Below are 27309 nucleotides of genomic sequence, written 5' to 3' on the forward strand. Positions count from 1 at the left end.
AAGTTACAGTTGGCTTCTTTCTCTTTTTTCCTGGAAAGCTGGGGAGGGGAGTGAGGTCATGTCAGCAGAAAAGGAGGTCCAGGTTTAACCCGTTCCACCTGCACATCAAAATCCCCACAGTAGCTTTTAAAAGATGCCAGATGCTTAGTTAGCTCCCACCACCCCAAATTCCAATTTCATTGTCCTGTGGTTGAACTTGGAGCTATTTTCACATGTCCACTCGTGTTTTCTCATATCGAGGGCTCCTGGGTTCCCCCAAAGAAGTAAGCATGGAGAAAACTAAGGAAGAGAGAGACCTGAAGATGAGTGTGCAGAGTGATGCGTCAGCCCCTCCCCCTAAGTTCAAGGCCTGTGAAGTGTGAGAATGAAAAATGTATGAACCTAGATTTTTAATAACTTCTGTTTGTTAAACACGCAGTTCATGCCGAGCGCTGTGCCGAGGATGTGATAGCCTTTAGCCGTTTGGACCTCACAAGGGCCCTAGGAGGTGGGGCTGGTGAGATCATGGTCCATCAGGAAGCCAGCTTCCAAGGCCAGCTCTGCCCTACCAGCCCCTTCTGCATCTGTTTTTGGTTTTTTTTTTGTTACCAGGGATTGAACACAGGGGAACTCAACCACTGAGCCACATCCCCAGCCCTATTTTGTAGTTCATTTAGAGTCAGGGTCTCACTGAGTTGCTTAGCGCCTTGCTGTTGCTAAGGCTGGCTTTGAGCTCTCGATCCTCCTGCCTCCACCTCCCGAGACACTGGAATTACAGGTGTGCACCACCACACCTGGCTGCCATCTGCTTTTTTTTTAATATTTATTTTTCAGTTGTAGTTGGACACGATACCTTTATTTGCTTTATTTATTTTTATGTGGTGCTGAGGATCGAACCCAGGGCCTCGCACGCGCTAGGCGAGCGCTCTACCACTGAGCCTCAACCCCAGCCCCAAGCCATCTGCTTTTAACAGAAGTAGTTTGGAGATTTGGGCCTCTTTGATTTGAAGCAGGGAATCCTCTTTGATTTCTTTCTTCTTCTTTTTTTTAATGTCAATTCCAAGAACGCTGGAGAAATTGAAAATTCTGGTTGGACCTGACTACATTGGATATACACAAGATATCACAGACCAGGAGACTGCAGCAAGGTCTTAAGAGGCCACCAGGAGGTCTTCAAAGGCGAAGTTCCAGCCCATGCCTGGGATGGAGAATTCTGGAGAAGATTCCCTGGAATGCTGAAAGGTCCCTGGCACCTTATAGGCCCTCCAGGAGACTCAGGGCACATGTGAGATGCAGCTGAGAGGAAGGAAACCCCGCAGAACAGACAGCTAAGTGATCACCTTCACCCACATCTCCCCAAGCTTCCCTGGACACAAAGCCTTTATAACTGGATACCTAAAACAGGGCATAGTAATCCCTCCCACAACTACATCCAGTCACCCCCCCCAACAACAACCAGATAAAAGATTCCTTAAAATCTAGAACATGGGGTGTCCTATCATGTGAACCACATATATGGAGAGGGAAGGTTAACAAGAGATGTCTTCCTTCAGACACCCACCTCCTGCCCCACAAGGGGGTCTGATGAGCCAGGAACGCTGCACTTAACCAGGAAGGAAGTTGGCCCTGTGCAGCAGAAAGCACTGTCATCTAACAGCCAGTTGGACCCAGGTAGGCTGGGCGACAATAAACCCACAGGTGAGAACCTGCACCTTGTCATGTTTAGGGTGGCTCTGTTCTCCGGCAGGGCAGGGGAGGGAAATAAATTCATTTGCCCCATTGTAAAAGCCAAGTTAGAGACAGAAGGATCTACCTGGGCCTTGCTCATACTCTCCAAGGTAGAACATTAGGGGACAGTCCTAGCCCTCCATTACATCACCCAGAGATGGCTTCATTAAACCCTCCCTCAGGGCAGGCTCTGAAGATGATGCTTTGATAAATGAGATTCATCCGCTGCCCTCCAGGGGCTCACAGCTATGAGGAGAGGCAAATGCTTATGCTGCTTGATCCTTGTAAAGGGGAGATGAGCAAGGGCTCCGAGAAAGGAGAACCTAAACCTCCCTCTTCCCGAGGCAACACATGTCCCAGAGAGGAAAAGACAAGAACACAGTCCCTGTCCGAAAGATGCCCGTGGCTTGAGATACCTCGATGCCCATCATCCTCCTCTAAATTTTGCAATCCCGTCCACAATGCTTTCTCACAGACTCGAGTTAAATGCCTACTTTCCCCCTGGACATCAAGTTCCCCAAGGACTGGATACTGCATGACTGACATTCGTATAATCCATGCATCCCTCAGTGTGGCTTCAGAGATAGTAGATGCTCAGCAGATGCCTTTGGAGATGAAGAGAGGAGTGTCAGGGAAAGGGACGTTCACAAGTGAACATGTCCTAAGACCACTCTGATAAATGACCTACAGGAGGTAAAAAGGGCCAAGACACTCAACAGAAGACAGTGACCTGAGTTAGGGTTTATACCAGGAAAAATCAGAAACTAAGCCTGGAGATGCAGGCTGGGGAGAGAAGAGGGGGCCACTGATTGATTGGACAAAGCAATATGCTGTGGACAGGGATACTTCAGAATAATGAGGACCAGAGACGGGGTACTGGGGAGGAGCACCTGCCTGAGTCAGTCCCCTGCTCCACCGCGCAGGCCCCAGAACAGCTACTCTTGCATCCATATCAGCAGAGTTCCAACCCTTTGACCATCAGGACCTATAAATAGCCACATGAAGGCCTCTGTCCTCAGCTCAGCCATGGAGGCTCCAGAGACACAGCCACCCTGACTCAGCTCCTCCTGTCTCTTGACCCCATCTCTGGGGGAAGTCAGCTGTGGTCCTCTGGCAGCACAGGAAGGAGTCAGCAGGGATGCCCAGCTTCTGGCATCTTCCTGAGCCTGAATCCTCTCTCCAGATCTCCTGCAGATACTTCACACTATGCCATAAAAGCCAAGGGGACATTTCAGTCTGTGGCTCCGCAAGCCTCTCCCTGAATCCCAGACACAACAGGCTCAGCAGGCAGGACCACCGCCCAGGGCGGCCAGGTGAAGAAGAGGCCTGAAGGACTGGGCATCTGGAGTGCAGGGTCTGAAAGCCTACGTGCTAATCTGATGGCGAGTCACTTCGGGTGTGGCCTCTCTGTTCTTCAATGGCAAACGTTTAGGAACTCTGATTATTTTGGGAAGGGGGGTTTCTAGAAACTTTCATGGCCACTGCAGGTGCTGTCCTGAAATTTGAGGTACCCTCTCCTACTCCCCCGGATGCTTATTAGGGGGCTTCTAAGGAAGGTGCATCATAATGCCTTCTACAGGGGACAGGTGCCATCATTCACACAAGGGCTATAAAGTCTTGGCCAACCTCGGCTGGGATCTGACGTGGCCACTTACCAGAGCATGATTTTAGGAAAGTCCCATAATTTCCTAGAGTTTGAATTTCCTCACCTGCAAAACAGGAGGGACACCTGCTTCCTTGCCGCTGTGGGTTGTGGAGTCGGGGGGCCGCATATCATGAAAGCTCTCCACAGCCTGAGGGGGCTCAGGCCAACACAGTCATGGGTCACCCACACCCTGCAAGCCTTGCCTAGCTGGGTGATCAGGTGTGATTCTCAGGAGCAGGGTCTCCTCAGAAACACAGTGGTGCACACCTGAAACCCCAGCAGCTCGGGAGACTGAGACAGGAGGCTTGTGAGTTCAACGGCAGCCTCAGCAACTTAGTGAGGCCCTAAGCAAAGCAGTAGAGACCCTATCTCTAAATAAAATGCAAAAAAAAAGTGCTAGGGATGTGGCTCAGTGGCTAAGTGACCCTGAGTTCAATCCCTAGAAGGAAGGAAGGAAGGAAGGAAGGAAGGAAGGAAGGAAGGAAGGAAGGAAGGAAAGAAACAAAATGAAAAAAGAAACCCAGTCTCCTCCAGGGAGGGCCCAGGCCTCAACTCACCCATCAGGGGGTCTGATTGGGGTCACGTCCATTGAATACCTGCCTCCCTCCTTCATTGGGAGAATGAAGTGAGATGATCTATGTGAAGGGAGAGGAGAACTGCCAGAATGTATTACCTCTGATACGCCAGGCCCTGTGCTGGACATTCATTATCTGATTTAATTAAACGTTCCCACTAACTCTAGGACTGATAAATCTATATGTGATATGATATAAATATACATGATTTATTTATTTCCCCTTTTAGATACAATAAACGAATGAACTCAGGTGTCTCTGCTTTTTCTTGGTTATCCTCTACCTTCCCTTTGCAGGAGAAGGGGAGAGTCTCTCTGGGTAGGGGGTAGTGCCATGGTAACACTCAGGAGGTGCTGGCTCTTTTCCTTTCCCTTCTCCACATTCCAGGGAATCCCTAGTGTCCTGGAAGTGGGCCCAGGGGCAGCCTGGCTCCACCGAGCTGGCTGCAGAGCATCAGTGTGGGCCCCTGAGAGCAGCCCTGGCTCTGGGCTGTGGGACAGAAGCCCAGGAGGCTGAACTCCTACATGCATGGCCTCAGGCCAGGGCACCAGAGGTGCCAACCAGCCTGGTGCCCACCTGGCTGGGGAGTCTCTGTAAGGCCTGGCACCAGCAGGTGTAGCAATTCCTGAGAAGCAGCCAATGGAACGTACAGCTTCCCTGGGCCTCGTGGTTACCTTCTGAGGGTCACCTGCTGTGTGCCAAGTGCTTCTCCTGCAAACCACCCTCATTTGCATCTGAGGACAAGCCTGTGACATAGAGGTTTTCCATTCCAGTTTACAGAAAAATTCATGGTTCACAATCAGGGACAAATGCTCTCTAGATGTTGGGCAAGAACTAGAGACAGTAGTCAAAACTCTGGGGAGGGGAGGCTTCTGCCAAAGATACTGCTAACATACAAGGCTCAGGAGAGCCCCTATCGCAGAGAAGTGTATGTTCCTGCATGTCAATCTTCCTGAGGTTGAAAAACCCTAAATTAAGGAAAAGGATTCTCCAGTGCGAGAATCAACTTCCAGGTACTGATTGTCTGATTTGGAGGCTGATGCTCTCTCTTTATATCTGCAGTGAAGAGTCCCAGCCACAGGCAAAGACAGGGAAGGATAAATAAGGCCTTCCCTGCTCCCAGCCCACAGAGAGACAGGAGCATCCCCTGTCCTGAAATGCCCTCTCAGAGCTACAAAGCCCCCGTGCAGGACACCAGGAGGCTCCTGGAGTGGCCCTGTTGTTGGCAGCTGTGAACTGTAGTCTATTTGTATTTGGAATTGGGGGGGTGACGGCTCCATCACCCTCCTCCCAGCCCCAGTCACAACATCCATCCCTAAGTGGTAACAGCCTGGGGGAACTTCCCAAAGCCCTCTCTCACCAAAACTGGACAGCCACGTAAGGCGAGTCCACAGGGCAAGTTAGCTGGCCTGCTCCTGTCCTCAGAGAGAGAACGTGGGTCAAGGACGTGGCACATAGTGAGTGCACAAGGAGGGAAAGAGAGAGAGACAGGGACGTGAGTGCAACCACTGTAGAGATGAGACTGGAAAGCAATCCAGGCCACAATGCCCTGGGAGCTTAGAGGTGGGTCTCTGTCCTGAGTTTGGTGACAAAATATGGAAAGATCGTAGGTCAACGAGTGACCTGACCACTTTCTCCATGCCAGTTTGCACCACACACCAGCAGCTAAGTCTCTATTCACACTGGCCCCAGGATTAATCAGGTTAGACTGCAGGCAGCAAGTCCTGCTTACGACCACTCTGACCAACAGACAGGTAGCCAGTCCATCAGGAAAGACAACCGAGAATCACACCCCACTCCTTACTCTGAAACCCCACTTCACAACTGGGCAGTACCTCCTGGGGTCCCTGGGGTCCCTGTTGTCCATACCCCTTGCTCTGGCAAAACAGAATATCACCCTGAATCTAGAATCCTAATTTTCTGGACAGCTATAGCCAACCCCCGAGAGATTGGTGACTGTGGAGTGAAGTTCCAAGTGTCACAGACTGGCTTGTCAGGCTCCAGACCAAATGGGATGCTTGGCCCAAGATGGAGGCTCTTGCTGCTGGGGAGGTTGGAGAGGCCTTGATTAATAATTCCAAGAACAGAACTTCACAACTTCTCTGGGTTCTGGCCAGCAAACCTCGGCCAACTCTACCCTGGCTGGCCTAAGCCGAGAACTGCCTTGTCTTGTAACCGTGGCCAAGCAATCACCAACAGGCCCGCCTGTTGGCAGCTGGACCCCTGAACACAGGAACGTGGCATGCACAGAAGGTGAGCCAGAGGGGAGCCCAGGACCAGGTCTAGGCCAGCATTGCTGACCCTAAGGAGGGGACCAGCCAGCAAACGCAGCCCTGGGTTTTGCTTCCAGTTCCCCGAGGATCCTAGATCTTCTTGGCAGTACTTTTTAACCTTGGCTGAGCATTAAGATTAACCTGATATGCTTTTAGGTGTTTTAAAATTTATTTTTAATTAACATAATAATTATACATATTTATGGGATACAGGGTGATATGTTGATGCATGTATAAAATATAGGATAATCAAATCAAAGTAACTAAGCATATCCATCACCTCCAACATTAATCATTTCTTTGTATTGGGAACATACAAAATCCTTTCTCCTAGCTATTTGGAAATATATCTAGTAAATTATTATTAAGAACGGTCACCTTGCTGTGCTGGTGAACACTAGAACTTATTCTTTCTACAGCTATAATTCTAAACTGTTAACCAACCTCTCTGAATCCTCCCGCTCCCTTACCTCCCCCTTTTCAGCCTCTGGTAACCACTATTCTACTCTTTACTTCCATGAGATCAATTTTGGGTTAGTTGATATGAGTGGTATTATGATGTATTTATCTTCCTGTGCTGATACTTCACCTAGCATAATGTCCTCCTGGCTCATCCATGATGCTATCAATTACAGCATTTCATTCTTTTTTTATGGCTGAGCAATATTCCATTGTGTACGTGAGCCACACTTTCTTTATCCATTAATCTGTGGATGGACAGCTGGATACCCACACATCTCTGGGATGGCACTGAGGTCGCCGTATTTTTTACAGCTTCCCAGGTGATTCCAATGTGGAGGATCACAGACTTAAATCTTCTCACTATGCCTTGATTAATTCTCTTAGCACCTGATGGTGAAGTTTTTCACCACCTGAAGCACTGTCTACACTCTATGGTCAGCAATTCACACCAAGAACTTCAATTCCATAGAGATACAATTAAAAGTTAAAAATCCAATAAAATATTCAAACTTTTGTCTGAATAATTATCATCATCATCATCATCATCATCATCATGGTAAGACAATCAAATAAAAGCTATAAAAGTATACCTTCACAACTTCTTTCTTATCTAAACAATATGCAAACAGGACGCTGCCAATCATTATGCTAAAGAAAGGGATATAACACTGTGTCATTTTGAACTCTCAAGAGCTCCCTTTTGCATATGATATTCAAACATCTTGGGGCACCTGTCCCTGGCCTACCCATGCAGCATTATCTTCTGGTCATTTGTCTTCCCAAGCACCTGTCAAAATTCCACTCCTCTCTAAGGTCCTACTAAGATGCCACCTTTCCACGAAGTCAATCCAATCCCCCCGGTTGGAGTGATTCACCCCCACCTCTATAACAACCCCTACACACATACAGATAACTCTTACATGAGAGTTCTAATTAAAATTACTTGCTTCTATATCTTCATCCTTCCAACAATATGAGGTTCTACTGAGGGCGGGGGCACCTGTTATATGCATCCCCGATAAAGCAGTTCTCAGAAAATGCTAAAGGAGTAAGTGAACCGGGAATGAGTGAGTGAATAGCTCGTCGAATTCACTACGAGTCTATGCACTCGGTCTTCCACAAGTGAGACCTGAGCCCACACTTGCTATTTGTTTGTGAGATATTTTCCCAGAAAACAGACTGAATTATGTTTTCCCAGGAAGGCAGCTTTAAATCTATCCACTGAAATCATTATTACCTGTGTTCTATGTTAATTCTCTGGGTTTATTAGCATGCATGATAATTAGTGATCCTGGGGGCTCCAGTCAGAAGCAGGCTATGGGGAGGAAATTCCCCTTGTGGACTATGCAGCAAGAGATGCAGGGAGGGGACATCACAAGATGCTGGGGCCTTCTGGGGACAGTCTTGTTTGTGCCACTCGGTGCCTGTCCCCTCTGAGCACCACCCCACTCCATTCCTATCAGTCCATTCAGGCTGCTATAATAAAACAACATACACTGGGTGGTTTCCAAACAACAGAAATTTATTTCTCACGGTTCTGGAGACCGGGAAGTCCAAGATCAAGGTGCCAGCAGATTTGGTGACAGGTGAGGGCTTCTTTTTCTAGTTCACAGATGGTGCCCTCTAGCTAGAATTGTTCCATGTGGTAGAAGGGGCCAGGGATCTCTCATGCCTCCTTTAAAGAGCACTAATCCTGTTCCTGGGGGCTTGGTCCCAAGGCCTAACCACCTCTTGAAGGCCCCCTCCTCATGCCATCACCTTGGGGGTTAAGCTCTTATCGTGGATTTCAGGGGGACGAACATTCAGACCCTGTTTGCACCAGAGGTCCCTCCCTCCAGACTCCAAGCCAGGGAGGCATGGAATTATCCAGTTATCCAAGGCCACCTGGTCTGGAAACAGGTGTAAGTGAAACTGCTCTGGCTGCACTGTGGATCTCTGTCTCATCCTATTGGAAGCTGCTCTTCATGTCTAGAAAGGCAGAACAGGGAGTGCAGGAGGCGATGGCTCTGAGACCTTGGCAATTCCCTACACCCTTTGTGCCTGAGTCCCCACAAGAGGGGAATGAAAGCGCCTTCTCCCAGCCGTGCTGTCACTGGGAGACACAATGCATTCAGACACAGAAAGTGCTTGGAACACCTCCTGGCATGTGGCGGACACTTAGTGAGTCTTTTGCTCTTGTTATGGATCCAGGTAGTTTAATTAAATAGAATCCATAAGTATGATTCCTTTGCCTTTCCATGTCTTCCGGCCCTGCTGGCGAGGGTCAGCCGAAGGGACACCCTGGGGACACTCGCAAGGCAGCACGAGTACTGGGCTCTGTCTGGGCGGGGAAGTGAGAGGATGCGAAGGGGCAGGCCAAATAATTAGGATCCTGGTGCCACGTGGTCAGTGTGGTCACAGCTCTGCTCTACCCACCCTAGGGCTGCCACCTCTGCCACAGCCCTGGCCAGGTTCTGGACTAGAAAAAAACATAGGTAAGAGAGGAAGATATAGCAGGATCTGGAAGGAGTCTGTGGTTGCCTTGGCTACAGCTGAGTGGAGTCCTAGGGCCCTTCCCTCTCCCCTGCCACCTGCAGTCATTTTCCACCATTGTTCGACTCCTCCTGTGAATACCTCTCCCTGTGTCCACCTGGGTACTCATCACCCAGCCTGGCGATCCTTACACCAGCTCTATCCTCTGAAAACCGGAAACTAAAGCACAACAATAAGCATCCATCCTGCCTCCGTGGTAGGAAGCATCATTGATCCCAGATGATGAGGGAAAGCTCCTCTTTACCAAAGGACATCAGCTAATAAATGCAGAGGGGATGACAGAATTGGGAAATCACCGTGTCACTAAGCTCTAATGAAATTGCTCATACAGGTTCTAACAGCAGAGCAAACGGAATATGTACAGGGTGCCACAGTGTCAGCCCACAGACAATGCGAGATGATTTGAGCCTGGGAGATGAAGCAATGAAGACACCCGGCAGTTGCTACCTTAGCTAAATGATCCAAACCAACGTCTATGAAGAAGGGCCAACCACAGCATGTGTTCTTCCTGCTTTGGTGCAGTGTGGATCGTGCAGCTTCATTGATGGACTCCTGTGGCCAAAAACATTCATCTGTATCTCATCCAGATCTTCTACCTAACTCCCACTTTATAAGAAATACGGGGGAGGGAGGGCAGGTTATGGGACACCACAAGGAGAAATCAGATGGATTCATAATGGGGATGATTGTAGGGGAGAACTGGTTGGTTTACTTCCCAAGTCGAGATGGAAAGAAGTCTGAATAGCAGCATTACTCGTCATCACCAAAATGTGGAAATAACTCGAGGGTCCCCTCAGTCAAAGACTGGATAGATAAAATGTGGTATATCCATACAGTGGAGTACCACTTGGCAACAAAAATCACTAAGATGTTGACACGGGCTAGATACATGGATAAATCCAGAAAACCTCACGCTAAATGAAAAAAAGGCCTGGCAAAGAAGATGACATATTATACGATGGCCTTTGGATGGAATCTCCAGAACAGGCAAATCTATAGAGACCGACAACCGCTTAATGGTTATCTGAGGTTAACAGATGTCTCTGGAGGAAATTGGGGGAAGGCACAGTCTCTTTTGAGGAGTAATGAAAATGTACTAAAACTCACCACTCTGAGAATGGACTCAACACCGTAGAATTGCACACTTTCTATGAGTCAGATGCCTGGCAGGAGAATTTTATCTCAATAAAGCTATTTAAAAAGTGGGTGTGTGTGATCTAGGGAGCGAGCTTTTTGATCAACTGAAACATAATGCCCAGATGAGACATGTGAATCGGGTTTCTATCTTTCATGGATTCTGAATTTTAGAAGTTAAAACAAACAAACAAAAAAAAACTGTGCAAGTGTTTTGGAGATCATTGAGAAAATTCGATTGTTAAGGGAAATCAGCTTGGGTGGCAGCCAAAGCTCACATGAGGAGGGACTGGAGTGGACAGGAGGCTGCCCAGCAGGGACTGGACCCAGAGGTTGCAGAGCATCCGAGCCAGTAACAATCCTGGGGCCTCAGAGCTTCATTGGAGAGAAGGAAGCAAGTAAATGAGTAGTTTGAGGAATGTGGGACAGGGATTTCTCACCACTAGAGAAAGGCAGGACCAATATGGAAAGCTGAAAGGTTGAAATAAACACTGTGGTGTTAGATGGGATTGGAGGAGTCCATGCAAACCCTGGGCTGGGATGTAGATATCAATGAGGAGTATGTAACCGTCCCAGCTCTGTCCATTGGCAGGGACTGGGAGCGGTGATGCCCTTGTAAGCCACGAGCACATCTAGAGCCCAGATCTTGGTTCTGTATACTGTTTCCCATTAACAGGATCCAGTACTTGCTAGAGAAATAGTTGATTATGAGGCTGAAGAATAAAAAAGAAAATGCACATGGGTCTTCCAGCTGGGCCGAAATGAACACAGGTTCACAGAATTATATTTTTCTGTCCTCTCCTTTGTGATCTTTGAACTAGGAAAGGACCAGAGGTCAGCAGGAAGAACTTCCCAAATACGAGCAAATTTGAGTTTCAAGTTAAATAATAATGCTAACAAAATAAATGCCATCGAACAAAACAGAAATCTATGCGTCTATACGGATATAAATAAAGGAATAAAAAAGGAAAAGAGAAAGCTAGGCTCTTCTTTATTTTAGAAAGCTAACTAATAAATGTAGAAGGAATGATGGAATTAGAAAATCACCACTTGGCAAGGATTGTGGCAATAATTCAAGTAGGAAGAAAATCAATGGATGATAAAACTATAAGTTGAGAGAGAGAGAGATGAGAAATGGAATTTTACATAGTCTCCAAGTATCCCCCAGAAGACAAGTTAACAGGGTCAGTATTGGGACACAAGAACTGGGTGCTCCCAGCCGGGAAGCAGCAAGAATCCTGTGCCAGTTCTGTAAAATCTCAGTCCAAAATTCACGGCCTGGGTCTAAGCAAGAAGAAACATGAACAAACACAAACTGAAAATCATTGTGAAAAACAATTGGCCTTGAAAATCATAAAAAAAAAATAAGTAAATAAAATACATTAAAATAAATATCAGCAAGGAGAAACTGAGAAACAGCTTCAGAGTAAAGGGAAACTGACAACCAGTGCAAGGAATGACCTGGATGGGAATCTTTGCCCATAAAGGACACGACCGGACCAACCCTGGGTGAAGGAGAGGCAGGAATTCTTCAGTCTTGTTTTGCAACATTTGTGTTTGGAATTGTTACAAAATTTCTTAAAAGAAAGATAAAAATCAGAAAAAAAAAAGTACAACTATCTCCTTTGAAAAGATTTTCAGAGCCCACTCTCTGCGCCTCTGGACCTTGTGCAAATTTTGATTGTTTAGTGTAAAGTAATTTATTTGTTTACTGCTTGGCCTTTGCACTAGACTGTGAGCCTCTTCAGTCCCTGGACTAGACATTATTCATTTCAATTTCTCCAGAGTCCAGCACAATGCCCAGAACGTAGGAAGCACTCAGTGGCTGTTTGTTGAGTCAATGAATCAATGTACCCAGCCACTCAGAACCGCCACCCCCCCCCCCCCCCCGACTGGCTGGCAGATCCCTGCACTGGCTGAGAGGTGGTGATATTCCTCCAGACACTCAGCTGAAATACGCCTTCTACAAACCAGAGAGCATCTGCCTGTCTTGCAGCAACAGGCCATGGGTCCTGGAAGAGTGTCCTGCTTCACAGGCTCCAAGGGGCAGTGTTCTTGCCTCATTGCTGGGGGTGGGCGCAGTGGACCCTGTTTGTTTAATCCCAGCCCCCCGTGGCAGCCATGACAGCATAGCGCGCTCACTGGTGATTCATGTGAATGTCAGTCGACTCCCAGAGGCTTGCAGCCATAATTCAACAGTTGTTAATAGCCACTTAAAATGTCCCTGAAAGAGCTAACCGGCCCAGGGGATGGAAGGTATTCTGCTAGAAAAAATCATTCCAGGAAGGCAGAAGTGTTGGCCCCAACTTTAGAAGACACAGCTATTTCCACTCCATGGGGACACTTTTATTTCTCGTCCTCCATGAGAAGAGGGACAGGATCTTTCAGGGACACCCGGGAGAAAGCAGAAAACTGAAATCTCCTATAGTCATAGTAGACATGCTTTGTGGATCCCCTTCCCAGTGACTCCTGAGAGCTCCCTCAGTCAGGAGAGGAAGGGGAAAAAAACACACAAGAAATTTCCTAGTTCAAAGATCACAAAGGAGAGGACAGAAAATATATAAGGCTGCATGGGAAGTCAAAAAATTTGTGTACAAGAGGAGATGAGAAGCAAAGGAAGGGTAAGAAGAAACAGGTTGAGGCCAACTGTGCTGCAGAATTCACAGATTATTTATTTCTCTCCCAATCTAATTAAATAATTTGTCCAAGGTAGTATATAATCATAGGGTCATCCATGTAGTTTATGAATTGATGGTCTCACTCCAGAACACCAGATCTTAACCCACTACCTCCTGAACAGCTGTCCACAACAGCACACTGGGGCTGGATATTTAAAATCAATCACCTATTCGAAAGCAGAAGATGAAGCTCTCAACACCAAGCTCTTGACATGTGTGGTTCCTTAAACCCGTGTGTTCCTAGAAAATTCATCATTTCTGCCACCCAGAGTCAGATTTAAAACTGGGAAGTGGAGGCAGAAAGAGCTAGCAGGGTAGGATCCCATGCACATCTGGAAATTGATGCTCATTTTTTTAATGGGAGACCCCTGAGCCCCAAGCTGTCAATTCAGAGAAATATCACCCCATTAAATCCTGGCAAGAGGAGACTTCTCCAATGCCTCAGACTTCCTGAGGAGAATGTGGTGGAACTACCTGGCCCTCTACCTGGGCAGTCTTGGGTAAGCAGACATCAAAGGATTGAGTGCAGAGTGGTAGTGGGTGGAAGGTCAGGAGTTCCACAGGCAGGTGTCTGACTCCTGGAGAGGTAGTGCTGGGATATGCAGAAACCATGGCTGCAGGATCCAATCCCTAGCTTCCCCTTAAAAGGGAACATTTAGTCATGAAGTTGATACACAGTGTCCCGGCTGTGCTCCCAGAGATGCCAGCTGCAACAGACATATGTGCCATCACCTTTGATGACCTGCATATTTATCAAAGGAAAAGGATTGGGCTCTGCCACTTTGAGAATCAGAGACATTGGTGGCATCTGTGATGCTCATTCTCCTCTAAGGCTGAAACTATAGCTGTCTGGTTCTAGGAAGCTAGAATAGCAGTTTGCAGCCCCAAACTCCTCATTTGACCTTCAACCATGGAGACCAGAGGCTGCCTTTCCCTTCTCTCTGTGAACTTACACAGGATAAGGAATGCAGGTAACAGCCAGAAGGGTACATGAACAGCTGAGCTCCATAGCTGGGACTTTCCTCCACTTTATTGAGCTCCAGAAGTTTCCATGCTCATGGATCCTGTTGAGGAGGATGCCAATAAGTTGAGGAACCTTGGGCCTTACCTTTTGAGCTAAGACTGCAGACTTGCGGATAAATGGCTTCACTCACCTTGACCTGCTCAGAGAGCATGAGAGATTTACAGAGAAGACTCAAAGGGGATCAGGAAACATGAACTCTACCCCCAACCATGCCATTTGCTGGCAGAGTGGCCTTATGCCATTACTGAAGCTCTCTGAGCCTTACCTATGTTCACCTGTGCAACAACTATTCTACTGTTAGAGTCATTGTAGAAATAGCTTCTCATAAAGCATCAAGGATCTGGAATCAGACTACCTCTCCCTGGTTCAAATCCCATTTCCACCATTTCTAGATTTTTCCATGAAAAAAAAAAAAGCTACATATTCCATGGGCTGTTATGAAGACCAAATGAGTGATTCCATTTGAGGGCTTAGAACAGACAGTGTTCGAGATACTCAGAAACTGTTAGCAGTCATTACAGGTTTTGTAAACGATGAAATGTTGGATAAAATGGAAGCAACTGTATTTTTTTACATCCTCCGGGTATTTGCTGTAGCATGTACTCAACCATAATAGCCATAGTTGGGTCCCTGGCTTGATCCAAGCCTCATTTCCCACACTTTCTTGGGATTTCTCCATGCAACACTATCAATATGGATTTCCAACCAAAATCCTCTTGTTCCTGAAACCCCTGCCGCTATGTTAATTGACAACATATTTTAGTACTAATAAAAATCACCACCACCACCACCACCACCCAATGAAGAGCTGACATTCTGCATCTGGCCAATGACTGAAGTTGTATTTATGTTATTCTATTCAATCTCTATCAACAATCCTATTTCAGTATTATTATTATTTAATAGCTGAGAAAAAAAAATGAGTCCTGGAGGAGTTAAGTAATTTGCACAAGGTCTCTCAAACCTGGAACCCAGACCTGCCTGGCACTAAATTACATGATTGTACCTGGAGGCTAACACACTTCATTATGTCATTATCTCAGGTGCCAGAGCCCCTTCATCCTTCCAACACTTGTCGTGCTCCCCTGGCCTAGATGGTCTTGGTTTTCTGTCACCTGTGCTCCTCTGCAGGACGTTCTCTTTACCATATTAGCCTCTTCCCCAGCTCCTGTACCTGAGTCTGTCTTTAGCTCCACCAATCCACAGACCCCAGTCCCCTAGTGATGCATATGGAACCCAGGGATGCCCAACCACAACCTGCGTTTTTCTTAAAAGGTCAGAACTAGCTTTCAGAATTGATGACCAATTCCTCTGGGAACTGCCTCTCAAGGGGGAGGCATGGGTCCTTTAACAGCCACTTGGATCCCTGACTCGGTTCTTTCCAATGCCATCCATCGATGGCCCTTACCTCTGACCTCAACTATCTATTCAGGAAGGAAATAAATCAATCCATTGGAAGTCACTTTGGAGGTCATTAAATCCCACGCCTTACCTGACATCGATCCGTGTGTGCAGCACTGCCGATCAGCCATCCCTCAGCCACAGCTAGAGCTCCTGGGGGAGCCACAGGGGCCTCTAAACTCCCAGAATAACTCCTTCCAATCAGCGGATACCCACCCACTGGGGCTAGCTCGTCCCTCTGGCCTCACACAGAGAGAGAGACCCATTCCTCTTCTCTCTGATTGCCTTCTGAGTGTTTGGAGACAGCAATCACGCTGCCCGCAAGTCGCCCTCTTCACGTTTCAGCCTAAACAATCTGCGCCCTTCCGTGCACTCCTCATCACTCATGGTCTCTGTGACACATGAGGCGCCTCACCCCTGGTCAGCATCCATCTCTCACTGCCTCCTGCATTATAGATGGGCACAGGCCACAGCCGACAGCACAGGCAGAGGCCGCCTCCTTGGGGCTGCAGCCAGGCTGATGTACATCCAGGAAGAAATGGCAGCGAAGGCGGGCAGGAGGGCGGAAAAGGGATGATTTCAGGGAAAGCCGACTTGGAAATAAGAGAAAACAGGTGCTGGTAAAGGTGTGAGCTGGGGTGTGAGCAGATGGGTGCCCAGAGCAGCTGGCACACAGGCATGGCTTGGCTCCTTGGGAAGGGCTGTCTTGGGGTTAAAAAAAAAAATTAAAAACTGCTAAGAAGAGCAAACCAGCAACACCTAGAGTGGTGAATCCTGATCAGAGAAATTATTATATTGGGGTTACGCAAAATCTTCTTTGGGAATCATCATAGGTTCCAAGTTGAAGGCATAGATCTAGAAAGTCTATGTTAAAAAAAAAAAAAATCAACCCAGGTATTTCTTTCTTTCTAAGCTAGATTGTGTTTCTTACACTGAGGCTATTCTCCATACTATCAACAGATGGAGAGGCCAAAAGTAATGGACACAAGTCCAGTTCCCTAAGAGATCCTGGGAGTCTGTGTCTTATAGAGGTGGCTTATTGATGGAGTTCTCTCCCTACAAGGCCCTAAGACAAGGAGGGGAAGAGGATAGGGCTGGGTAAGCAGGTATGTGCTTTCGGGAGAAGTCTAGATCATGCTGATCCTACAGGAAGCTCTGGAGCATAAGGTGCACCCCAGTGAGTTGCTACTTGAAGCTAGACACCCAGCATTTCATACTCCTGAGTTAGGCACTGGCCAATGGCCACCTGCAGGTGGCGGGGAGGTGCATAACTTCCCACGTATCTCTAGCAGATGCAGCACCAGTGTGTGAAGGGCAAGCCAGCCAGGAGAAAGGGGCAGATGTGAACTGTTGGGGGTGCTGTACCCCAGGAGGAGGTCAGGGCATCGACACAGATCAACTGTGCCTTGCACAGATGCCCTTGCTACTTTACACAGGTAAGACCTGGAGCAGATTCCTGCTCACACTTACTGCACTGAGGGGACCCAAACTTTCAATCAGAGCCATGAACTACAGGGCCAACACTCAAAGGTTCATGGACGAGGCTCTGAGAGTCAAATCTTAGGTCTCCCATAGCCCACCACAGTGTATCTAGGGGTTTCTGCTTCCCCTGTATAGTTCTATCTAAATAAAATAACACTAACAAATAAATGGATACATATATCTACTTTAAAAATAACATCAGCTCCCTCCTCCCTGCCCCAAAGTAAGTAAAAGTTTTAGTTTCAGTGAACAAACGTGGGATCTGAAAATAAATTTTAGTCACATTCTATTTCATGAGAATTGTACAGTTGGCAAGTCCTTGGAAACACCTAGCTCAGCCTGCTCATTTTACACAAGAGGAAACTGAGGCCCGTGGAGGCTAATTATCTTGCCAAAGTTTGTGCAAATCAATCAGCGGAGGTCAATAAATTCACAAATACATTCCTTTTCTGTTACATGTTTAATTTTTTCGGAGTATAAATTTCAATGGCCGCTGAATTAATCAATAGAGAAAGCACCTAAATCATCAGAAAAAATAAGTACTAGAAGATGGAAAGATGCTTTAGCACCCAAATAATGACACTTTGGGGTATGTTGTCCCCACATAAAGCCTGACGTGACAAACAGGCTTCTAGCAGAGGCTTCAGATTTATCAAATAATGACTGTGATGTATTTCAGAGCGTGGGAAGCAGCCGTTCTTCGGTAACCACTGAGTCCCGTCTGTATGGGCTGGTTATACACCCAACACATGGGAGAAGTGTGATCTATGGAATTTCAAACTTGCAGGTGGGATTCAGGCCATTAGTTTCAGGTTCTGAGAGATCATGAGTCAAATCATCAGGCTGCTCAAGTTTGATATTTCAATCTAGCTCTGCCAAACACAAAAATACAGAAGTCAGGGAGCACACAGAAAGACTCCAGATGCCTCTAGACTCAGGGGTTGCTCTGATGGACGGGTTGGGATGCTGGGTACTATGAAATATGAGCTACTCTACAAAGCACCACCTCTAAGAGCAACCTTAGTGCTAAAAGCTACCAATTGAGTCTTTGAGAGATTACTTGGGGGGGGAGGGGCAGATCACATCTCAGTTCTTCCCTTATAAATCAGTAACACACTAGATTTACTTTACAGATTTTTTTTTCTTTTCATTAAGGGAAGGACTTTCTATAGAAAGAAAGAGGGAACCACTCTAGGGAGGGGGAAAGGAACCAGTTCCCAAGGCAATAAGCTCCTCTTCCATCCGCTGTTCTGGAGATCTGAGCATTTTCAAGCTAAGAGGCACAGACATAGATTTACCCAATGACAACTGGGCATTGGCTCAGGGCCTGAGAGAGAGCTTCAGCTTGTCTTTCCAAGCAGATGGGATGAGTCATCAAAATAGTCAGCTCCCAATCACCGTCTTAACCCTTCATCGTATCAGAAAGATGAAATATTACTTCCAGAGAGGCACGCAGCCTGATAGCCTGTTAGAAGATCCTAACCAGAAAAATTTGCCCAGCTTACCAAATGTTACCTCTCCAAGGGCATGTCTAAGGCTCCCAAGCCTACAGAGCTTCCCAGGGTAGGAGAAATCATCTAATTTGCATCTCTTGTATCTTTGACCAATTTTGACATAGAGCCTCGAGGGATTTCACAGGTCAGGGAGAGCCAGGGTTTCCACCCAGACACTGAAGCTGGCACCGTGGATGGTCATGTTCTACCCTCACCAAGGAGCAAGGTTGGGCCTCAGTCAGGAGGTGGAACTTAGTGTGAAGGAACACATCTCTGCCGCATCCTAGCAAATATTCAAAAAATAGTGGGACCAAGATGGTTTTGGATAAACCTGGAGTTCTATCCATAAAGTGCCATCAAAGGAGAATAACTGAGTTATGATCTGAAGATCAAGGAATTTCCTCACACCCAGAAAACCAACCGGATGACTCCCGGAAAAGACAACAAACTGGTCACTGATTGGGTGTGTACCATACAGCAGATGTGGTACCAGACAGAGAGATGGTGTGATCCCAACCCTAGGAACACACCCACATGCTCACACCATGTCGCAGAACAGCTATCCCAAAGTGCCAAAATAATTCATGTGATGATATTGAAATTGCTATTATAGGCAATTTTCTTCCTTATGTATTATTTTCCATAGTTCCCAAATTTCTTCCAATAATCATGGATGGCTTCTACAATAAGAAGTATATAATCAAGGGGCTGGGGATGTGGCTCAAGCGGTAGTGCGCTTGCCTGGCATGCGTGCGGCCCGGGTTCGATCCTCAGAACCACATACAAACAAAGATGTTGTGTCTACCGAAAACTAAAAAATAAATGTTAAAAATTCTCTCTCTCTCTCTCTCCCTCTCTTTAAAAAAAAAAGTATATAATCAAAATAACGACAAATATAGAAAGAACCATACCAATGCAGGTTGAATCCCAGGTACCTATGCTAAACAGGGAGGCCGGAAGAAGAGTATGTCACTTCCCCCCACATTCAAAAAACTCCAAGCCCACTGGACAGAAACTCTGAAGATACATTTTGAGAGCTATATGCTATACAGTCTAGGGCCTAAGAATCCACAGACGAGTGAAGACATCATACCTTGCAGAGAGGGAGAAGAGATAAAATATCAGTGATTAACAATAAGATATTACTCACACCTGTTAGCATGACTCTTGTCAAAGAGACAAAAGATCACAAGTGCAGGTGAGCATGTGGAGAAAAGGAACATTCCACACTGTTGGTAGAAATGTAAATTAGTGCAATCATCATGGAAAACATCATGGAGCTATCTCAAAAAATTAAAGCTAGAACTATCATGGGGTCCAGCAACCCTACTACTGGTTATATAGCCAAAGGAAAGTAAGAATGGAGGTATGTTGGAGACAACACTGCTCCTGTATTTGTTTCAGCACTATTCACAATAGCCTAAGTGCCCATTGACAGAGAAATGGATAATAAAATGTGGTATATATATGCAAAATGGAATACTACTTAGCCATAAAAACGAAAGAACTCTGTCTTACAACAATGCAGAGAAACCTGAAGGACACTGTGTCAAGTGAAATAAGCCAGGCACAAAAAGTCAAATACTGCATGATTACATATGTAGAATCTAAAAGAAAGGAAGAAAAAGAATTCTAAATGAAGCCAGGCATGATGGCGCATGCCTGTAATCCCAGCTCAGGAGGCTGAGGCAGGAGGATCACGAGTTCAAAGCCAGCCGCAGCAACGCTGAGGCACTAAGCAACTCAGTGAGACCCTGTCTCTAAATAAAACACAAAATATGGCTGGGGATGTGGCTCAGTGGTCGAGTGCCCCTGAGTTCAATCCATAATACAAAAAAAAAAAAAATCTAAATGAAACTCAAAGTTAAACTGTGTTTATCAGAAGCTGGGGTGGATAGGTGAAGGAACTGGAGAAATGGTATTGATCAAAGAAGACAAAATTTTAAGGAAATTAAGTTCAGGAAATCTATGGTACATCCTAGTGTCTAAAGTAAGTAACAATATATTGTATACTTGAAGATTTCTAAAAGAATAGATTTCATGTGTTCTTACCACGCACACACATAAAAAGCTAAGTACGTATGGTAATGCATATGTTAAGTAGCTTGATTTAGCCATTCCACAAGGTACGTATCTCAAAACATCATGCTGGACACCATGATCCATACAATTTTTACCTGTGAATTAAAAAATAAATCCAAAGAGTAGCAGTGGTTTAAAAACTCAGCAAGTAAATTAAGTCATCTCTAAGGTCCCTTTTAGCCCAAACACTTCATGATTCTGATGGCAGCAAAAGGCATAATGACAGCGCTAACAGAGAAGTAAACCAAATGCTGTTTAGAAGACAGAAGAAGAGATTAATTTAGATTATGGTAATGGGAAGGCATGGGCAATGGATTTTAAAAGATAAGCAGTGTTGACATAAATAGACCTGGAGAGAGGACACAAAAGGTAAAGAAACAGAGTAAGAAAGGCGAATTCTGGGTCAACTCAGGGAACAAAAAGTATATGACTTTCTGTTATTTAACTATTTCCTGGGTATTTGCTGCGGGCGGTTCCCATACTTGACCTGGTAGGAGGAGTCTGTGCTGAATGAGTCCAGCTGCATCTGGAGGGGCTGGAAATACACTGTGGCTCCAGCATGCCAAGGACCCCGTCTGCATTGACCATTACTGCTCAGTAGATACCAGTGACCATCAAAAAATGACCATGCATGACCAACACAACACACGGTGATCCAAGCTGTACACATGGTGCTTCGATGACCCCACCCCCGTCAGAGGTTGGGGCAGGAACGAGCTTCCTGGAGGTGAGTTTGGGAATGTGAGATGGAAAACGGAAACCAAGACGGAGGGGTGCTGAGAACGGATGGGAAGGCAGGCACTGAGCAACGTGTAAGGAGAACCAAGAATCTCCAAAGCACAGCCTGCACTCTGAAGCTGCTGTTGAAGTCACCGTTGGAATTCCAGCTCAGATCTGTCCCGAAAGGCCTAAAGCCCATAGTCTCACATACAAACTCCCTGTGCGATAAGAATCAGACCACATTAGCTATGGACCCAACTGGCCTCCTGCAAGAACCCCAAAGACATGATCTTAAACCTTCGCCCCAACATCTCTATCGTGTTATGTGGTACCCGTTAATAGGATCCATACAGTGCCTCCAAGAAGATCTCAGAGGGCAGAGACCCTTCTTTTGCTAAAAAAAAAAAGAAAGAAACACCTTTCCTAAGAAATTTCAAGGGTCAGTACAAACGCAACTTCAGAAATCAGGATAAAAGTGAAAAATAAAGTGTCCTTTGCATTCCTGGAGTTGGAGTCAGATGATCCCCAGTGTGATGAGTCAGGGAACAACACAAAGGAGTCCCGTGCTAGTCATCACCAGTGGGGTTGCCACCGTCAGCAACAGTTAGCTAGGGAACCCCACCCCCACCCCCAGGGAGGCAGGGCTCTAACCCAGTGCTCTAGACAGAGCAGCAGCCGCCCCTCCCTCCACAGTGTCATTTGTGGGCATTTCTCATCAAGTCTCACTCCTGCAAACAAGGCACACAGCAGGACAACAGGTCCCTCCACAGATACTGACAAGAACCTTGCCTTATGTGGCTGGAAAAATGTACTAAAGGACTTTCACAAGTCCTGCCTCACCTGCTCCATCCTTTCAACCCTCCATGGGGAAGAAAGTCACAGATCACCATCACATGTTAGGTGAGCAAGAGGAGCCCAGACAGGAAGAGAGCTACAACCAGGGGAAAGGAACTCGTGATGCGGTTGGGCTTCAAACCTGCCTTGCTAAGGTAAGCTAGAATAGACCTGGGGAGGCCAGGTGGTCTTGAACTCAGATCCTCCAACATCCCCACGAGCAACTCCGCTGCTATCCAACTCCCTGCTGTCCCTTCCTTTCCCTCCAGGTCAGTGGGAGCCATCTCCTATGAATAGGTCACCCTGAAATCAAAGCCTTCTTCTGCTTTGATTTCTGCACTTTCCCAGGGAGGAGAAGTGCATGCCTGCCTGAAGTCAGATTGCCCCAAATGATGGCTAAGAGTGTACCTGCACGCCCATGGAGAACACCTGTTTATGTGACAGTCAGGCATTCCACACCTGGCTTCCTGGGGACATTTAGTCTCTACAAACAGCCTCCTCTCACTCTGCTAGAATCATGGCTCATTCACTAATTAAAGGGTATTACGCACTTCACTGCACACCAGCTAAGGACTTGGAATAAGGAAGCTTATGCTAAGGCATTAGCCCTGGAGAGACCATGAAGGACGCTTTATAGAAAAAGAAATACAGAAAAAAAGCCACTCACCTGTGTCGGCCCCTCCCCCACAGCAAGCTTCTCTAATACTTTAGTCTCAGCACTTAGAGAAAGAGCGTAGTGCAATCCCAAGCAGAGCCCAGAAACAAGCCAAGTGGAGAGGGATGCACAGCAGAGGCAGAGAGGCTGGTGTGCTGGCTTCTTCCAGAACCACCTGCCCAAGACCTCAGCTTTCTCAGAGCCCAAGAATAAACATCCCTAGGCCCAGGGCCCAAAGGACACAGGGAGTCCCAGCATCGGTCAGGAGGGTTCCCACTCAAACACTGTGGTCCCTCTAGTAGAGGCTCGGCATGGCCACTTGCTGTGACCACCTGGTGAAGACGACAGCCTTCCCAGGTCCACTCTAGCTTTCCTGGAGCAGGTGCCTTTTGTGATATCCTTAAGCACCTGGAAGAGCAGCACCATGGTTCACCCCCTTTTCAAGGCTGGGGACAGTCATACATAGAGGGTCAGTCCAAGGACAGGTCTTGAACGGTCTTAAACCTGATGAGGATGGCAGATGATAACACACCACCCATCAAGTACTAAACCTCATCCACAGGCACCTTCACTATTTTGGAGACATGCCAGAGAGGCCAAAGACACGTAAGGTTTTAAGGTCTGATCTTTAGCTTCATGGGACCCCAGAAGCTCAAATGATGAACCAAGTGCAAGAGAGCAGCCCGAGGTCACAAAAACCTTTACTTCCAAATGGAACTTGGACATGAATACAGAAGAAGCCTCCAGGTGGATGCAAAGTCATGAGGATTCTTAAGGACTGTGTCCAGGGCCTGCTGCCCATGACTGTCTGTCTGCTGTCTGTGTGTTCCATGTGTGCACAGGCAGACAGAGGAACAGCTGAGTGTGTTTCCAAGATGCATGGTACAGTGTTGAAGCTGAGCGTTGCCAGGCACTAGAAAGCATGGGGTGGAACAGAGTGACGGTATCAGCCTCCAAGAAAGAGGCATTTCCTCCTCTCTCCCCAAGGCACCTAAGACATCATTTGTGTGTGACATGTTTTAGGATCCTGCTAGCACCATTTAAAGGGGCTGGTCCTTCCTCCAGCTTAGACTGGCTTCCTCTTTAGCAAATACCATGGCTGGCTTTGCTGTGCTTTTCCTCAGAATGTTTTAAAGGCATAATACAAAACGGCTCCTCCAGGAAACAGATCTCTAGCACATGAGCTGTGAGAGGCGATGCCCCTGGCACTCTGGGCTTTTCCAAAATCAGAGACAGCCAACAGCAAGCACAGAGGTTGCAGGCAGAGGCTGGCTATAGAATAAGACGAACTCAGAGCAAGAGGCAGGTGAATCTGGGAGGGGGTGGGGAAGAAGCACCATAGAAATGTAGGGGAGGTCTTAAGGAGGCAAAGGACCCCAAATAAGTCCAGATGACACTGTCCAGTCCCTTGGCAATTGCTGCACCTGCCATCCCAAACTTGTTGTAATTGCATGTTGGCTCAAGGCTCTGAGACTCAAAGGCTCTCATTTCTCCCCAAGGCGGTCATGGGGAAAGCAGCTACATTGGACTTCAGGAGGGTCCCACCGCCCCTGATGCCCCAGACTTGCTGGACAATTGGCAGTTGCCGTCTGACCTACTATACCAAGTTGTGCCTGGCAGCTCACTAACTGGGCCAAGAACCTGGTAGCAACAACAGCTCTCCTCCCATCCTTCCACTCAGCCCCCTCCAACAAGCCCATCCTGAATGGGAGCCAATTCCCCTCTGTGTTTCCTCTTTCCTCAGTTCCACACTCCCCTCAGGGCTTCCCAATCCCACAGCTGCTCACCCCCCTCCCCAAACCCTCCTCCTGCACCCACATCGTGAAGCAATTGTGCACAGAAAAAAAAACAAGCCTTTGAGTTTCAAGCTAAAGCTCCCAGACAAGCCAGCCACCGGGACGCCGCACCCTCCCAGGAATCTCGGTGCCCACCCTGCTCACATGCCTCCACCAGACCCTCCCCTCTGCCCCGGCTCTCTGGACTGCTCCTTGCTTCAGCCTGCCAGCAGACCAGATGGAGGCCCCAGGGGCCAGCCTCTCCTCTCCCTCTGAACCCACACAAGATAAAGAAGCAAAGAGCCTCCACACCTTGCACCATCACCTGCTCCAGCAAGCCACCAAAGCCCTAGAGCCATCCATGCTGCCTGGGGCCCCACACCCCCTTCTCTGACAGCTTTAGCTCCAGCCCAGCCCACAGGATGCAGTGCCTGATGCCACTTCCGAGCAGAGAGAGAGAGAGATAGACAGTAAGAGAGAGAGAGAGAGAGAGGATGCCACCTCGTCAATGACAAGCTGTTCCAATCACACGGCTCGGACACCAAGCGCCCCGGACAACAACGGACTACCCAGGCCTCCTCCCTCTGGCTGGGAGGAAGCCAGCTCAGCACGTCTGAGGAAGTGACCCCACGGTAAGCCCCTCTGTCACCCTCCATGTCTGAACTGACCAAGTGCTCTACCCCCGCAGGTAGCCTTTTCTACAACCAGCTCCAACAACTCTCACCAACTACTCTCTTGGCCTTCGGCTGAAGCTCTGCTCTCTCTCCTGCTCCCAAGCACAGGGAGACTCCCAAATACTCAGAAGACCACCGGCGCACCACTCCTCCAGAGGACCAAACGCAAGAGTGAGCTGAAAACCAAGTACTCACTGTGGTGAAGTCTTGGTGGCCACACTCTTGCCCCTTGAACTTGCAGTAGAGCATCATATCCTTTAGGTCATGGCCCACGCGATGCAGAAACTCCAGCATGCTGAACTGCTTGGGTTTGTAGTGTTTGAAGTTGGCCTTCTGCCGCAGGGCCTCCAGCACTGTGGGGTCAGCCAGATGCGGGTCAGGGATCTGCAGGTTGACATCGAGCAGGGCCAGCAGCTCCCCAGCATGGTACAGGTCATTGGTGGTGAGCCTGGAAAACCGGAAGCCATTGAGGTTGCAGAGGGTTACAGCCGGGAAGACCAGGCTTTGGGCCACCACCTCATCCACCTTGGTGACATGTTGATAGGAGAAGTAGTAGGACACTCTCTCTGAGCTCTCCACCAGCAGCAGGCCCAGGGAGCCCACGAAGGCCACTGCCCAGAGCACCCTCCGGATGGTCAGTGGCCCATACACGAAGATGTGGCGGATGCCGTGCAGAGTGGAGGTGTTGGCGAAGATCTGGATGCTAGAAGGTTGCAGGCTGCCCTCGCTGGGGCTCTCCTTGAGGTCCATTGGGACCCTGTGCAGTTCTGCAACTGGCTTCAGGTTGATCAGATTACAGGAAAAGAGTTCCCCAGTCCTCGGTTCTGCTTAAACCTTGACGTTCCAAGGGAGAGAACGCCAGGCAAGCATCAGGCCAGACGCTGGGAGTTTATGCTGAGAGCCCTGCCGCACGCTGACAAGGGGTGAGTGTTTATATAAAACCCATTCAAACTCTAGCTCCTGATTTTTTCCAGGCGATAAGGAGGGCTGGTTTTATTTAGGGAGACACCAAGGTGATGTGGAAGGGATGTGGGTGGGAAGGGAGCGCTTAGCCAATGGAAATAAAGTCCTCCCCCCTACACACGCCACTAGAGACAAGATTAAAAGCGAGAGCGAGGGAGAAAAATGCTTAAAACAAGTCGCTGAGCAGCTCGGAGCCTGTTAACCAGCGCATGATGTCCCGTGTTAACCATCCTGGGGGGATGTCAGGGCAGCGGCTCTGATGCACTGCGGTCGGGCACAGCTTCCCAGCCGCCGCCGCCGCCACCGCCACCGCCACCGCCGCCGCCGCGCTCTGCTCCTTTCCCCGTGATGTTTTGGACTCCGGATGCCGTTTCTCGCCGCCGGTCTCCGTCCCTCCTCTCCTCCTTCCCCTAGGCCCCTTTTTTGGGGGCAGAATTCCAAATGCCAGCGGCCGCGGCTAGCGCCTCCGAGGAGGAAGCCAGCGCGCCACCTCCGAGGGGCAAGGACCCGGAGACTGGGGACCGCGGCGTGGGGCTCGGACCTGGGCTCCATGGTACCCCGCCTCCGAGGGGCGACGGGAGACCGGCGGGCGCTGCGATCCTGCCTCCCTCCGCCCGCCTCCTGCTTGGCTGCTACCAGAGAAGGGCAAGGGCGGGGCGGGGCCGAAGGGCTGGTGGGGGCTGGGGACCCGCAGAAAGTTTCTTTTTCGCTTTTTTTTTTTTTTTTTTTTTCAGAAGGAGCTTCAGGGACCGGCTGGGGGGGCTCCTCCCCGAGGTGGACAACCCCGTCCCGGGAGTGAGAACTTGACACCCTGACCCCACTGCTCGGTCGCGGGGAGGCAGTTGGTGACCTACCGTGAGCCAGGCATCGGGGTGCAGCAGCATTCCTCTGCACCACTGTGGGCTCCCAGATCAGACCCAGCCTGGGTCAGAAGGGAGAGGCTGGAAATGGAAAGAAGGGAGCTATCTAAAGACTCAGTGCCTCTGCTGTGGCCCTGCAGGGGCGGGGGGGGGCACTCCAGGGGAGCAGTAAGGAGCCCCTCCCCAGCGGGAAAAGCCAGAGTGCCCCTTGGAGCCCCTGAGAAAGAGCAACAAGTAGCCCCCACCCCCACAGGGCTCTCAGGAGTTTCTGAGTTTGATTTAAAAAAAAAAGACAGCTGGGTGCCAGGTAGGGCTGGCTGCACTTGTTCCATTTGGACTG

The 27309-nt window shown here is 48.3% G+C and overlaps 1 protein-coding gene across 1 annotated transcript; it reads right to left on the minus strand.

Annotated features, from left to right (window-relative positions):
• Positions 1-1130: 1130 nt before the first annotated feature.
• LOC117794614 (acid-sensing ion channel 2) lies at positions 1131-25896 on the minus strand. Its single transcript, XM_034635480.2, has 3 exons — positions 25342-25896; positions 3417-3500; positions 1131-1214 (listed from the first exon to the last, which is right to left on the minus strand). Exons 1-3 carry the CDS (start codon positions 25894-25896, stop codon positions 1131-1133), a joined length of 723 nt encoding a protein of 240 aa, XP_034491371.2.
• Positions 25897-27309: the final 1413 nt, after the last annotated feature.

This window comes from Marmota flaviventris, chromosome 17, assembly GCF_047511675.1.
Source record: "Marmota flaviventris isolate mMarFla1 chromosome 17, mMarFla1.hap1, whole genome shotgun sequence".
Taxonomy (NCBI): domain Eukaryota; kingdom Metazoa; phylum Chordata; class Mammalia; order Rodentia; family Sciuridae; genus Marmota; species Marmota flaviventris.

Excerpts from the sequence above, each read along its gene's own strand:
- LOC117794614 (XM_034635480.2), bottom strand. The coding sequence starts at position 25,896 with ATGGACCTCAAGGAGAGCCCCAGCGAGGGCAGCCTGCAACCTTCTAGC. Across the intron at positions 3,501-25,341 it reads GCCACCAAGACTTCACCACA|GCTGTGGAGAGCTTTCATGA; the intron begins GTGAGTACTTGG and ends GAGCCCCCTCAG. Across the intron at positions 1,215-3,416 it reads GTGTCCCTCCTGTTTTGCAG|CATTCCAGGGAATCTTCTCC; the intron begins GTGAGGAAATTC and ends GGGACCTTTCAG.